The 13795-nt window shown below is 38.8% G+C and overlaps 2 protein-coding genes across 2 annotated transcripts in view; both read right to left on the bottom strand.

Moving 5' to 3' along the window:
- Muc19 (mucin 19, oligomeric) overlaps positions 1-46 on the bottom strand; it is a 77364-nt gene extending 77318 nt beyond the window's left edge. Inside the window, 1 exon segment of the mRNA XM_031359571.1 lies at positions 31-46. Coding sequence (XP_031215431.1) covers positions 31-46 — 16 coding nt within the window.
- Positions 47-7869: 7823 nt separating this feature from the next.
- Positions 7870-13795, bottom strand: part of LOC116082680 (submandibular gland protein C-like) — a 17623-nt gene continuing 11697 nt past the window's right edge. Inside the window, exons 7-10 of the mRNA XM_031359562.1 lie at positions 10136-10234; positions 9179-9346; positions 8118-8270; positions 7870-8030 (exon numbers count right to left, since the gene is read on the bottom strand). Coding sequence (XP_031215422.1) covers positions 7870-8030; positions 8118-8270; positions 9179-9346; positions 10136-10234 — 581 coding nt within the window. The remainder of the gene's footprint in view (positions 8031-8117; positions 8271-9178; positions 9347-10135; positions 10235-13795) is intronic.

The following is a 13795-nucleotide window of genomic DNA, read 5'->3' as shown; positions in this document are numbered from 1 at the left end:
TTACCTCCCCCTTCCTCCACCCATGCTCACCTCCCCCCTCCCCCATGCTCCCCAATCCACCCAAGCTTATCTCTCCACCTTACTTTATTCTTCCCCTGTTGGAATCTACCTTGAAACACTTCTTTTAAAACTCCAAAACTACTTCATACTAACTCATCTGAAAAAGAAATAATTATTTGACATTTTAAAAAAAGAAACTCCGTATCTCCGCAGATGATCCAAAATGAATCCCAGGCTGCTAAAGAAGGCAGCAGAGGGCTCCTACTGCCATTGACACCCTGCTCTTGGTGGGACAAACAAGTGGACGCTGGGTGCCCTGGGGGTGAGTTCTCTCAGCTGCTACCAAGTTCCTTGGCTGCGTTATTTTGATGTAATCTCCCTTCCTCCTTCCTCCTCGTGCCTTCTGGTCAGAGAACCACTGGACTCCATCAGTCTTTTCTCCGACTTCGCTTCAGTAGATTGTGTTGACAGCCTCCAACACTCTATGTTTCAAATGCTGATTCCCATCTTTGAATGCCCACTCCATATTTGGAGTGGAACCTCCAAGACTTTCCCATGGCCAAAATAGGCAAATTTAGACTCTAAAGGTATTTCGTGGGGGATTAAAACTCTAGCTCTTACTCTGGTAATATCTGTATTTTCATTTTATGCAGGATGATGGAACATGACTTGTGTGCTCAGGAAACCTGGAGGCAGGACAGGACAGGGAAGAGAGGCAGGGAGCTTATAAACACATTTCTACATCTTAAAACATGTCAGGCCAGCAACATTGTAGTCCATAGGAGAATTCGATCTGAATGTCCTGAGATTTTCTTCTTCATTTTCTTTTTGTTTATGAGACACACACAATCACAGGACATATAGTTTCATATTATTATAAATAAAAATGTGGGGAAATTTGATTTTAAAAAATGACATTAAAAGAGAAATGTCCAGGGCTGAAGAGATGGCTTAATAACAAAGGACACTTGCTGCTCTTGCAAAGGACCTGAGTTGGGTTCCTGGAAACCATGTCACAATTGCCTGTAATTCCTGTTCCCAGGGATCCAATGCTCTCTTCTGGCCTTGATAAACATCATCACACATGCAACACAGACACACAGACACATACATACACACACACCTGTAAATCTTTAGAAAATAGAAATTTCTGGTTGTTAGAGTGTCCCCTCTCTTGCTGGTTAGCTCTTCACAGAGGAAAAGCAGAAGAGAAATGGTGTGCCCACCTCTGTGTAAGTGCCCTGGGGCATCAAAGCTACAAAAGCCTCTCCTGCAGGACGATTTATCTGAGGACTGCCTGAGAGACCAAGGATTGCTGGCACAGACCATGCCAGGCAATCAGGAACTGCTATTTTGAAGAGGCGCTTTCTAGTAACCAACTGGGGCGCATGGGTGGAGCGCATTGAAGGAGCTTTCAGATGAGCTTGCTCCTCTTTTCTCACCTGCTGCCTGAGTTTGTCTCTCCACCCCCACCTCATCTCCAACCTCCAAGGACAGGTAGAGTCAGGCAGCGAGTAGTCCAGGGCACAGGCAGCAGAAGAGATCTTGCCTTAAGTCTTCATCACTGCTTTTGACTGACCTTCTCTTTTTGTTAAGGCTTTGCCAATGACAGCTTAAGCACTATGCCTTTTAGAGGAGCATCTTCTACCTTGTCTTCAGGTTAGAAATTAGAGATTAGGTGCCATGAAAGCTACAAGCCTTTTCCATTCATCTTATCTTAATATTTAGGATGCATTATCTGAAGGTGTGCTTTTGTTTGTAAAATAATTGCAAGGTTCCAAATCAGCTTGTAAATACAGATTTGATCCAAACTTTTCTTAAGCCACAGAACTTGGAAACATCTAACAAACAAGTTAATTTAAACTTGCTGGACTGGGACGTAGCTTAGGTGTAGAATGCTTGCCTAGTAAGTTTGAGGCCCTGGGTTCAGTTCTCAATGCTATTTCCCACACCTTAAAAATAGGACAAAATATTTCAACAAAAGATGACCTTAATGACCAGCTTGATGGTGCATGTGTGTGATTCAAACACTCAGGAAGCTAAAGAAAGCTATGTATCAAGAATTGAAGGCCAGTCTGAGGCTATACAGCAAGTACCAGGCCCGCTAAGGCTATGAACTCAGCGTCGAAAATCAAAAATATAAACAAATAAATTTATCAGTAAGAGAAGACAGGAATGTCTACACTGCTGTTAGTCTCTGCTTTCCTGTACTTATACCTGTCAGATGTTCAACATGCAGTGTCAGTGTTTTCTATGCTTAAATATAGTTTCTTGGGTTTATATTAAAAAAGTGTTGTTTTTTTTTCTAAATTGAGAAATTTTGTGAAGGATAGTAACCAGGAATGAAACATCAAATAAGAGGAAGATAGGAAAATATAGGTACCAAAATATAGTTTTGAAAAATGTTAAAAGAGAAAACAGAAATGGCCAGATAAGAAAAGAAAGAAAAAAAAAGGAGTATTAGCTACAAAGGTTTGTCTGAAGGAGGAAACATACTTTTTAATCCATAAAAAAATGTATATTTAAATTGACCATTATCAAAATTATTTTTAAATTTGTCCTAACCTCAAATGCTGCTAGAATTCATTTTATCAGTCAGCATTCTTTAGACATCAGGAAGGAGGTTCAAACGCAAACATCAAGGTGCCTGGTTACACCTATGTCAATGTTTAAATTTGGCTTTTGAAGTATCAACCGCAGTGATAAATCATAGGCAAAGTGCCAGGAAAAGTGGTCACAGACACAAAACTAAGACCACAAGAATAAGCCCCACCAGTGACAGAACGCCAATGGAACTAATACGTTTCCCAAGGCAATCAAATGGGTCCCTCAGAAAAACACTGGGAAAATAACGAAGTTTTTAAAAGGGCCAATGCTTGGCATTGCTATAGAAAAGCAGGGAACTGAAACATAACTTCCCTGGATGGGCTTCTAGGAACGCAGGGCTTTATGCCTCCATAAAAGAGTAGCCCTTCACCTGCAAGGAAAGCTATCTTGAGAGACTACAGCTGTCGGGTGTTTCCTATGGAAGCCTGCCTCAAGCAACTGTGGCTGCCATTGAGATGCCTTGTGTAAGTTCACATAGCTGCTAAAAACATCTATGGGGGAATTGTTTTCTGCTGTAACAGACAACCAAGGACAACTCATTTCTAAATTAATGTACATAGTAATCACTCTTGAAGAGAATACCCTAAACCTAAAGATTTACCGAACCCTTCGCCTACAGATGTTTAAAGGAGTTCAGTTATCAGCCCAGGATTCATTTACACAAAGGAAACTTTTTGCCTTCTCCATGGCAAAAATGATGACGGCATCGTATTCGCAGTCCTTACTCATAATTGAAGGAACACCCATAGGCCAATTTTTTGATGGCACTAAAAGTGGCTGTTGGAATCAAGGGTAATTATTAGATTCTGAAAGAGCCATGGGACTCAAGTCACATGAAAAGGGGTGTGCTAAAACTGTTAGAGATGGCCTGAAGGAACTGTAGGGAATAGTGACCCCATAGGAGTATCATCAGTGTCAACTATGACCCCTGGAAGCTACCAGAGACTGAGCTACCAACCAAAGGGCATGAAACGGCTGCTCTAGGGCCACTGGCACATATGTAGCTGAGGACAGCCTTGTCTAGTCTCAGTATGAGATGATGCCCCTAATTCTGTAGAGACTTGACGCCCCAGGAAGGGAGTATTCAAAGGGGCGTGGGGGGTTTACACTCTTTGAGGTGAAGGGGAGGCAGGGTAGGGAAAGAGCTCTATGAGGGGAGACTGGAGGGGGTAACATTTGGGATGTAAAATAATTAATAATTTTAAAAAAGAAAAGAAGAATTGTGTCTTAGTCAGGGTTTCTATTCCTGCACAAACATCAAGTTGCAAGTTGGGGAGGAAAGGGTTTATTTAGCTTACTTCCACATTGCTGTTGATCACAAAGGAAGTCAGGACTGGAACTCAAGCAGGTCAGGAAGCAGGAGCTGATGCAGAGGCCACGGAGAGATGTTTCTTACTGGCTTGCTTCCCCTGGCTTGCTCAGCCTGCTCTCTTATAGAACCCAAGACCTCCAGCCCAGGGATGGCACCACCCACAAGGGGCCCTACCCCCTTGATCACTAATTGAGAAAATGCCCCACAGCTGGATCTCATGGAGGTACTTCCCAACTGAAGCTCCTTTCTCTGTGATAACTCCAGCCTGTGCCAAGTTCACACACAAAACCAGCCAGTAAAAATTGCAGAAGAGAAAACAGTGATCTGGAAAAAACATAAATTCTTAACAACAACTATTATTTATTATTATTATTATTATTATTATTATTATTATTATTATTATTATTATTATTATAAATAATATTAACCATACTTTAAAAAAAGAAAAGACTATTCTGGCTACATGTCACGGCCTGTCCACTATGTAATAACTCAGGAGTTGAGAACAAGCCACTGATGTTGCTTAACTGCCTACAAACACGGATATTTCTGGGTGCAGGGTAGGGAGGATATTGACTGTTTTCTTAGTTTTGTTTCTTTTTGCTTCTGATTGTTTGTTTTTTTCAAATACCTCTTAAAGGACTTAAATATTTCTGGGTAGACAGAGGCTTAGCCGACTGGAACTAAAATAATTCAGGAGTCCACTATAACAAAATCTTCCCCTTCGAGTCTCCAGAACCTCAGAAATGTTCTGAGGGAATACGGTTAGACTAGGGAACTACTAGAAGACTTGAGTCTTTTCTTCAAGCAGGAGAAAAGATATCTGAACTTCTTAAACACAAAGCTAAGCCCATTTCCAAATTCATTAGCATGCGGTAACCTAACTTTAAGTTCTAAGTTGCTTCAGGATTTTTCTTTTAGGGATTGCTTTTAATAATCAGATTATAGTCGTATCCTCTGTCCCCGTTTCCAGCTACTCAGCCACTGAATTCTTTCCTGAAACTGTGCTTTTCTGTCTAACTATATTTTCAGTATATAGCCATCTTTGGGTTTTAAGCTTTTACTCTTTTTAACTGATTCCAGCAAGCCAGGTTTACCTTGAAAATAAATCCCTTTTAGACCAGGCAAAGCAATATTTGAGAGACACTAATGAAGAAGACTACTGGGTGTATGGATTTCAGCTACTTCTACTATTTCTGGCCCAGGTGGGTGTCTGCTTTATAAAGCTCATGACTGGCAGTAGCAACTTACTTAGGATGAGTAACAGAAGTCTTTTGTCTTTTAAACAGCTTCAAATTTTAATGTTTATGGCCAATAAATGTTACTGATTGTCAAACCAGGCAGAGATATTTTTCATTATCTGATTCACTCCCAAGCAGGGGTTGTATGTAGCTAGGCACCCAATAAAATTAGTCCCCTAAATAGTATGCCAAGCTATACCAGATGATCAGGAAGGACAACTTCAGATTTAAGATGATGACACTTGGGTCCCCTCTGTGAAAGGGCAGCTCTGTCAATTGGCTCCCCTTTGTTTGGAGCAAGTGGATCGTTCACTTGATTAGTGTGGAAACTTTGTCCAACCCTTAGAATGGATCCCTGCCACAAAAGGAAATTCACTGTAATAGTAAAGAAAATATATTTTCTTTACTGACTAGATACGGAGGTCTAGAATTATGTGGCTCGCTCCTATTTTCACTAAGTGGTTTTTGTGGAAGCAATCTCTGAGCAAGATTTGCCCCAGGGTGCATTGGTGAGAGTTGTACATTAGGATTGTTTTGTGTATAAGGAAAAATCGTTGGATGAAGACTACCTATGATCCTGAAGGTCTTCTCATTTTTCAACATAGTTGGACAATATCATCTCTTTACTGATATTTAGCTTCCATTTTTTATTCCTCAACAAGAGTTTGTGGATGTTATATGATAAATAGGACCTCTAACTGTGACAACAAACATAAACAGACAAAAGTCCCCTAACTTTAGATCCCAAGGGCTCTCTTACTCCAAACCTCAGAGGTTAAACTGATGAGCACAGCACTCCTACAAAACAGGTGGCCTTGATCCTCTCCCCACAACACAACTGAAACCCTTCCATTATTGTAATGGAGCTCCGTCTCTATATACCTGGTACCTTGGGCAATATGTCCTCAGTACCCCAAGATAAACACACTCAAAGCCAACCTATTCAATGTTTCTTTAAATTTTAATAGTTTTCTAGCAACATGTTCTCAGTCAACACATACTAGATAAAGATCTTTCTGTTTTGAGTGCTATTTTCAGGATTAAACATAATAATTGATTTATTTTGTTGTCATGTCTTCCCTAGAAGAGAAATGTCAACTCTTTTGACCCCTGCATAAGTAGCATCTATAATGATATACACAGCCTTAGAAAGCTTCAGGAAATTGAACTTCTGTCATCCACAAAACTTAAAGGAAAATAGAAAAGTTTGAAATAAATGGAGGCAGGATGGAGTCACAAAGCAAGTTAAAGGGACAGTGAAAAGAAGCCAACCCCTTCTGTTTGCTGAACATCGAGACCCTCTCAGAGACAAGATTATAAACCATGTGATAGCCCAACATATACTGAAAATTCCTTAGGCACTTGGCTAACCATGCTATCTTATCAGTCTGTAATTCTATCCAATGCACCATTAGTCTTATGAGACTTACTAAAGAAAAAAATTTATACACAAAAATCATTTTCCAGGGTATTTTACATAATCTTTGACGTCTTTGAACACAGTAATTTCAAAAGCACAACAATCATACAGATATAGAGAGGTATTGATAGATTGATCAAGAATAGACAGATAGAGATAGATAATGATAGGAAGAGACAGAGATAGATAGATAGATAGATAGATAGATAGATAGATAGATAGATAGATAGACTTACTTAAATGTCATCCTCTATTAAGATCAATTCATTTTCAAATGTGTACTCTTTCTAGGAATCATCCCTTCTCCCTTAATGACCACATTAAAAATATATTAAAACTTATTCTTAATAAACTCAAACTTTACTTTTAAAAAAGAGAGATATTAATTACGAACACAGGTCTCAACAACAACAACAACATCAACAAAAATGAAGCCTGAATATCTGACCTCTTGCTAACAAGTAGGGAATGCAAAACTCAGTGTCTCTTGACTACTTCCATAAAATGACAATTGAATAAAATCAACAACAAAGGATAATAATTTCAATTTTATTAGTTTAAAATATGTGATGGCTATAAATTTTTATACCCAAAGATGAAGACCCACTACAATACAACCATTTTATTACTGTATGACAAAGCCATTTTTAGTAGATAAGAGTCAATCCTGAGATAAAGTCAACATTATTAGAAAATGACATTATCACTTGATTTTTATATTTCTTACTGTAGTCAGATTTTAAACCTAAAATCATATACCAATGAATATATTCCAGTGAATACTGAATATTTTTCTGAATGCTCATTTCAGAAAGTCTAAGGACCACATTGGTGTGAGGGGGCATTCTTTACTAACTCCTAAGAGTTAAAGGTATCAAAGTGGGTGACCAATCAGACACAAATATTATTTTAACAATTTGTAGAATTCCTATGCTATTGCAAAAACAGATCAATATAGTTATGCAACTCCAAAATGTATCTGCAAAAATCACCTAGCCAATTAACCTTACATCCAGGATATAAAGATTAAGCCAAACATATCCACAATGACACTAACTACTGCAGCAGAATCCAAATCACTTTAGAAAGAAGACAAATAAGGAAACAGACAACAGTCCTGGCTCCATACATGCCAGTGAAAGATAAAAGACCTGATAATAACTAAATAGATTATGATTCCAAAACCTGACTTGATTGCAAATTATGAATATGAGTGGTATTTATTTTCAGTTGTTTTAAAAATATATTTCAAAAATCATGATTTTCAAACGAGAGATGACTCTAAATATCTAAGCCACAAAAGGAGATCCAGATAGGGTCTTGCCAGTAGGACAGGTAACTTTGCCACTACCACCAAGGCCAGCAGTTTCACTTTGGTCAGAAGATTCAACATCGGCGGAAATGTTACTTCTTAAACTACTTCCAGACCCAGAAGACACATTATGGCTTCCTGGGGGAAAATCAAACATGATTAAGAACAATTATGGAGGAGGATGTTTACTGGGACATTTTAGGATTGGAATGCAGTTCAAAGTACCTGAGTCACTCTTACTTGCAGTATCCAAGCTTTCAACCTCCCCCTCATGTCCATTAACCCCAGGTCCTTGTTTATCAACCAGATTCCCATTGGCTCCAGAATCTGTGGAGACTAAAGCTGAGGAGCTTGGCCCACTTACTTCATTGAAGTCACCTGGCAAACACAAAATAACAATCACAAGAATGACACTGGCTATGCGTTCTTACTCATATCCGCATGGTGTGGGAGCCAGTATGAACACAGCTGGATTATTAGAGATCCTACGATAACTAGAGCTATCATAACTGTGTCAGCCTTCTCCCTCACAATCTACACCACCATAACCAGGACCAAGAGAGGTCATTTTAACCAGAATGACTCCAAACAACAACAACAACAAAACACTTATTTTTGATTTCTCCATTGACGAATCCTCACTAAACCAAAGAGATTCAAAGTGCAAATCTGAATTTCATTTAAACTTTCCTTTCACTTCCTAACACATCCATAACCACACAATGAGAGCACAGGTTTCCTTCCTAGGAATTGTAAAACACAGTAAAATACATGGAATTCCATTCTATTCAGAGAAATGCAATGACCTAAACTACTGACTGCATTTACATCTCACTGGTTCACACTGCTGAGGCAGATTATCTGATCCCCTGCAGGCATCTCTGCTTCTTCCAATACTACACTGGCCTCTTCCCTTATGACTCTCTTCATTTAGGAGTGAAGCAAGATCAGGATTGACAATGTAAGACAGCCAAATTTCAATAACATCACCTCAAATATTTGGGTCTGTAGAGAGAAACATCAACACTCTAAAGACTGTAACTGAACTATGGAGATCCATTCAATTTAAGATTAATTATGGAGATCCATTCAATTTAAGATTACTGATTAATCCTCATTAAACCAAAGAGATTCAAAGTGCAAATCTGAATTTCATTTAAACTTTCCTTTCACTTCCTAACACATCCATAACCACACAATGAGAGCACGTTTCCTTCCTAGGAATTTTAAAACACAGTAAATGTTGTAGGCAGGATATCCATGCAAAGGAATGCAGGTCAGGCTACCTCCTGCACTGGAGGCTGCAGAGCTTGGGGGTGAACTGCCACTCTCTACATTGTGCTTTTGGCTACCAGATGCAGCTAAGTCTTTCTCCAGGACTGTAGGATCATCTGACTCCATGGAGAGTCTATTTGATGGATTCTCATTCGGCCTACTGCTTCCAGTTGTGGTTCCTGGGAAAAGTAATATCACAAGCATAATGATGATATGAATGTGCATCAGTCTTCAGATCTACTCTATGTGGGGACAAGTTTGTTCATGGTGTGATTATTAGAGACCATGTGGTATCAAGAGAGTTCAGAATCGAATGGTCCAATTGATCAAGTTTTATACAAACAAAGACAATATAACCACTCTGACCCTCTTTAACAGCAAAACTGGAGAAACAAATTCTTTCCAATTTATAGAAAATCAAAATCCAAGTTAAAGACAATGAGGTTTGATTCTCTTTCAGATCCTCAGGAGGACACAGCATAGTGCAGTGGGTATGTCCTAAGCACCATCACTAAAAGTCATGGGTCCAGTTTCTAAAGAATTCAAATCATTATATCAGTCCAGGTCACAAATTTCTTTTCATTGAATGCTATGCATGGAATTCCTTCCTCAACTCACAGTTCAGCCGGACTATTACACAGTTTGTTGGCAAACTGTATTTGGCAAAGTGACCAAAAGACACCTCCTAATATATGATAAGAAACATCTAAGTTTTAGCTTAGAAAAATTTTCTTCCATGTTCACTATGATCAATATTAGCAATAAACTTTGACCCAGACCGTTGTCCGGCTACAACACTGTCTTCTACTTTACCAATCATCTACCGAGGTATCAGACTCTACAACTGGAAAAAACCCAAACTAAGCCAAACCAAACAAAAAAAATGAATAAAAAACAAAACAAAACAACAACAAAGAACCACGACAGCTGCCAATAGCTTTCACTGCCACACAGTGACTCTTGACTACCTGAGACACTGGCATCAGGTCTTATCTTACCAAATTCATCTGCTAAAGTCTTTATCAATTTTTTCAATCCCTTTTCAGAAGGCTGGACAACCGAAGAAACTAAAACGATATCATCAGAATATTGATCAAACATTTACTATTCATTCAACAAATAAACAATTTGCTGCTAACCACCTGGCACAACACAATTGGCTACCTTTAGGCCATGGTCCTTTTTTCTCACTGACTTGACAAAAAGAACAGCTTTCAAGCTACATACTATCTCGGTTCTTTGCCTTGCCCTGAGCAGAGATTCATAGGAATATTTTAGCACAGGCTATTGTCAGAGGATGCATTTCAACTACAGACTTCATGGTCCAATTTAGCTCCACCCTTTTAATAACACTGGCCAATTAAAGAACTTGAAATCTTTTACTTTCAGAGAAATGAATGCTCTAAAATATTGATTCCATTTAGAACTCAGGTATTCACTTGCTTAGGCTGATGGCTTGATGGCCTGCAAGAATCTCTCCTTTTTGTAATCCTATTTGACCTGTTCCTTTGTCACTCTCTTCAACTTAGGTTTGCACAATAACGTATTTCAGGATTCATAATTTAAGACAGTAAAGTCTGAATGCTGATCAACACACATACTATGGTCTAAGGAAGGAAGGATCAACATTCTGAGGACTATACATGAGTTAATCATTTAATTTATGTTTACAAATTCATAATCACCAAACCAATGTGATGCAAAATTCAAATTTGAGTGTAATTTCAAATTTTCTGTCATTCTCTAATACAGCTAATGAGAACAAGTGTTTCCTAAACAGGGAATTTAAAATAAAAGTACATCCTGAAAGCAGGACATCCATGGAACAGAATGGAGGTGAGGATACTCAAGCCACAGCGTTTTCCATCATTGTAGGTTCCAGACCCTGTGGAATGAGATCTAATCTCTTCAATTTGGCTATTACCACCAGATCAAGGGGCTTGTTTACCCTAGAATATCACAAGATCTCCTGACTCTGTGGAAACTCCATGTGATCTATTAGCCTATGCTTTCACATGAATCACTAACATAAATCATAACTGCCTAGTGACTGCCTGAGCATCTAGTGAACAGAACTGAACTTTGTGGGGGAAGATATGCTCATAACTTTATTAGTGGAGATCATGGGCACTTAGAATCACATGGTCCAATTCATCAAGGTCTATACAAAGACACTATATCCTCTCTGACTGTCTCTAATGGCAGGACTGGGGAAACGAATTCTCTCAGTTTGATAGGACCTGAAAATCCAAGGCAAAGACAATGAGTTCTGGATCTGTTTCAGATCCTCAGGAGGAGACTGAACAATGCAGTAGATATGCCCTAGAATCATCTCTGAAGTCATGGGTCCAGTTCCAAAAGAGCTCAAGCTGCTCATCAGTTAGAATCACAAAAATCTTTTCATTTTAGGCTCTGCACACAATCCCTTTTCCCAATCGTCTTTCAGCCAGATTATTAGAAGGGTGTTGGCAGACTATACGTATCAAAGGTGAACAAAATACCTCTCCTTGTAAAATATTTGACAGGAAACATCCAGGTTTTATCTAGTCAGAGAAATCTTTCCATGTTCACTAAGATCAACATTAGCAATGGGCATTGGCCCAAACCATTGACCAGCCACAACACTGTCCTGCACTTTACCAATCCTCTACCAAGGCATCAGACTCTACAACTGGGATAAAACACAAAACAAAACAAAACAAAACAAAATAAAACATGACAGCTGCCAATAAACCAAGGTTTTGGAGGGTCAGCTTTCACTGACACATACTGATAATTGACTACCTGAGTGACTGGCTTCAGGGCTTGGTTGAATATGGTGAGCTAGGGCCTTCAAAACGTTTATGAAAGTCTCTTCAGGAGGGTTGGCAGGTGTAGAAGCTAGAATGATATCATCAGATTTTTTTGGTCAAACATATAATATTCATTCCTTCTTTTCAACAAATTAGACAATCTGCTCCTAACCACCTACAACAACATAATCTACTGCTGTTTTCTAGGCCATGGTCCTTTGTTCTCACAAACACTGACTTGATAAAAAGAACAGCTTTCAAGCTACATACTATCTGGGTTCTTTGCCTTTTTTGAACATATGCACTGAGCAGAGATTCACAGGAATATTTTAGCACAGGCTATTGTCAGAGGATGAATTTCAAGTACAGATTTCAGGGTCCAATTAATCTCCACCCTTTTAATAACACTGGCCAATTAAAGAACTTGAAATCTTTCACTTTCAGAGAAATGAATGCTCTAAAATATTGACTCAATTTAGAACTCAGCTATTCACTTGCTCAGGCTGATGGCCTGATGGCCTGCAGGAATCTTTTCTTTTAAAAATCCTGTTTAGCCTATTTCTTTGTTACTCTCTTCAACTTAAGTTTGCCTGTTGACATATTTCAGGATTGAGATTTTAAGAGAGCAAGGTTTCAATTACAATCAATATGTAAACTGTGTTCTGAGAAAGGGAGGATCAACATTCTAAGGTCTATACATGAATTAACAGAACCATTTAATTTACATATACAAATTCATCATCATCAAACCAATGTGATTCAAAATCAAAATTTGAATGTAGTGTCAATTGTACTGTCATCCTCTAACACATACAGAACCAGCTGATGAGAACAAGTGTTTCTTCAACAAGGAATTTAAAATCAAAGTGCATGCTGAAAACAAGACATGCACACACTTGAAGGCAGGTCTGGAAGTGACACTCTTGTTTGCATCATTGGAGGATCATCTTAATCCAGTTATTCCCACCAGGTCCAGATACTTCTTGACCCTGGAATGTCTCAGATTCTCCCGACTGTGGAGAATCCATCTGAAAGATACAGCCTATAGCTTTCTCTTGAGTCAACTAATGAAGGCAAAATCATAACCATAAGGATGACAGTCTGGGTATCCTCATTGTAACTGCACTGTGTGGAGAAAAGTGTGTTCATAACTTGATTCCTAGAGATCATGGGCCATCAAGTACCATGGGAGTCTTGTGGCCCATTTTCATTATGGTCTATAAAATCAAGCAAAATATCCACTCTACCCATTTTAATTGCAAAACTGAAAAAAAAAAAACTAGTCCTCTCCCTTTTGTCCAAAATGAAAATCTGAAATAAATAGATAAATGAGAAGGATACAAGAGGAGGAAAAAGAGGAAGAGGAAAAGGAGAGGAAGGAGGAGAAAGAATAGTTGGATAAAGAGAAGGAAGAAGAAAAAGAGAAGGAGATAGAGGGAGAGAGAGAGGCAGAGGACAAGGAAGAGGAGAAAGTAGAAAGAAGAAGAAGGAGAAAGAGGAGGAAGAGAAGGTAGAGGAGAAGAAAAATTGAAGGAGGAGAAAGATGAGGATGAGAATGAGGAAGAAGAGGAGGAATTTTGAACCTATTGACAATTCTCAGAAAAGCCCAGATAATATGCCACTGTATCATCAATGACACTCTTGTGTTCACTTTCAGAAGACTTCAGGACTGTCCCTTTCTCCTGATCATAAACTCTGTTCTATAAAGCCTCAAGATGAATGCCTTCTTCCACTCAAATTTCAGCCTGAATATTAGGAGGTTTTGGATAGACTGTATTATGCAAACATGACCAAGAATACATTATCATAAAATATCTGACAGGAAACACAACCACA

Source organism: Mastomys coucha, unplaced genomic scaffold (assembly GCF_008632895.1).
Source record: "Mastomys coucha isolate ucsf_1 unplaced genomic scaffold, UCSF_Mcou_1 pScaffold11, whole genome shotgun sequence".
In the NCBI taxonomy this organism is placed as follows: Eukaryota; Metazoa; Chordata; class Mammalia; order Rodentia; family Muridae; genus Mastomys; species Mastomys coucha.
This window is presented reverse-complemented; position numbering and strand designations above follow the sequence as displayed.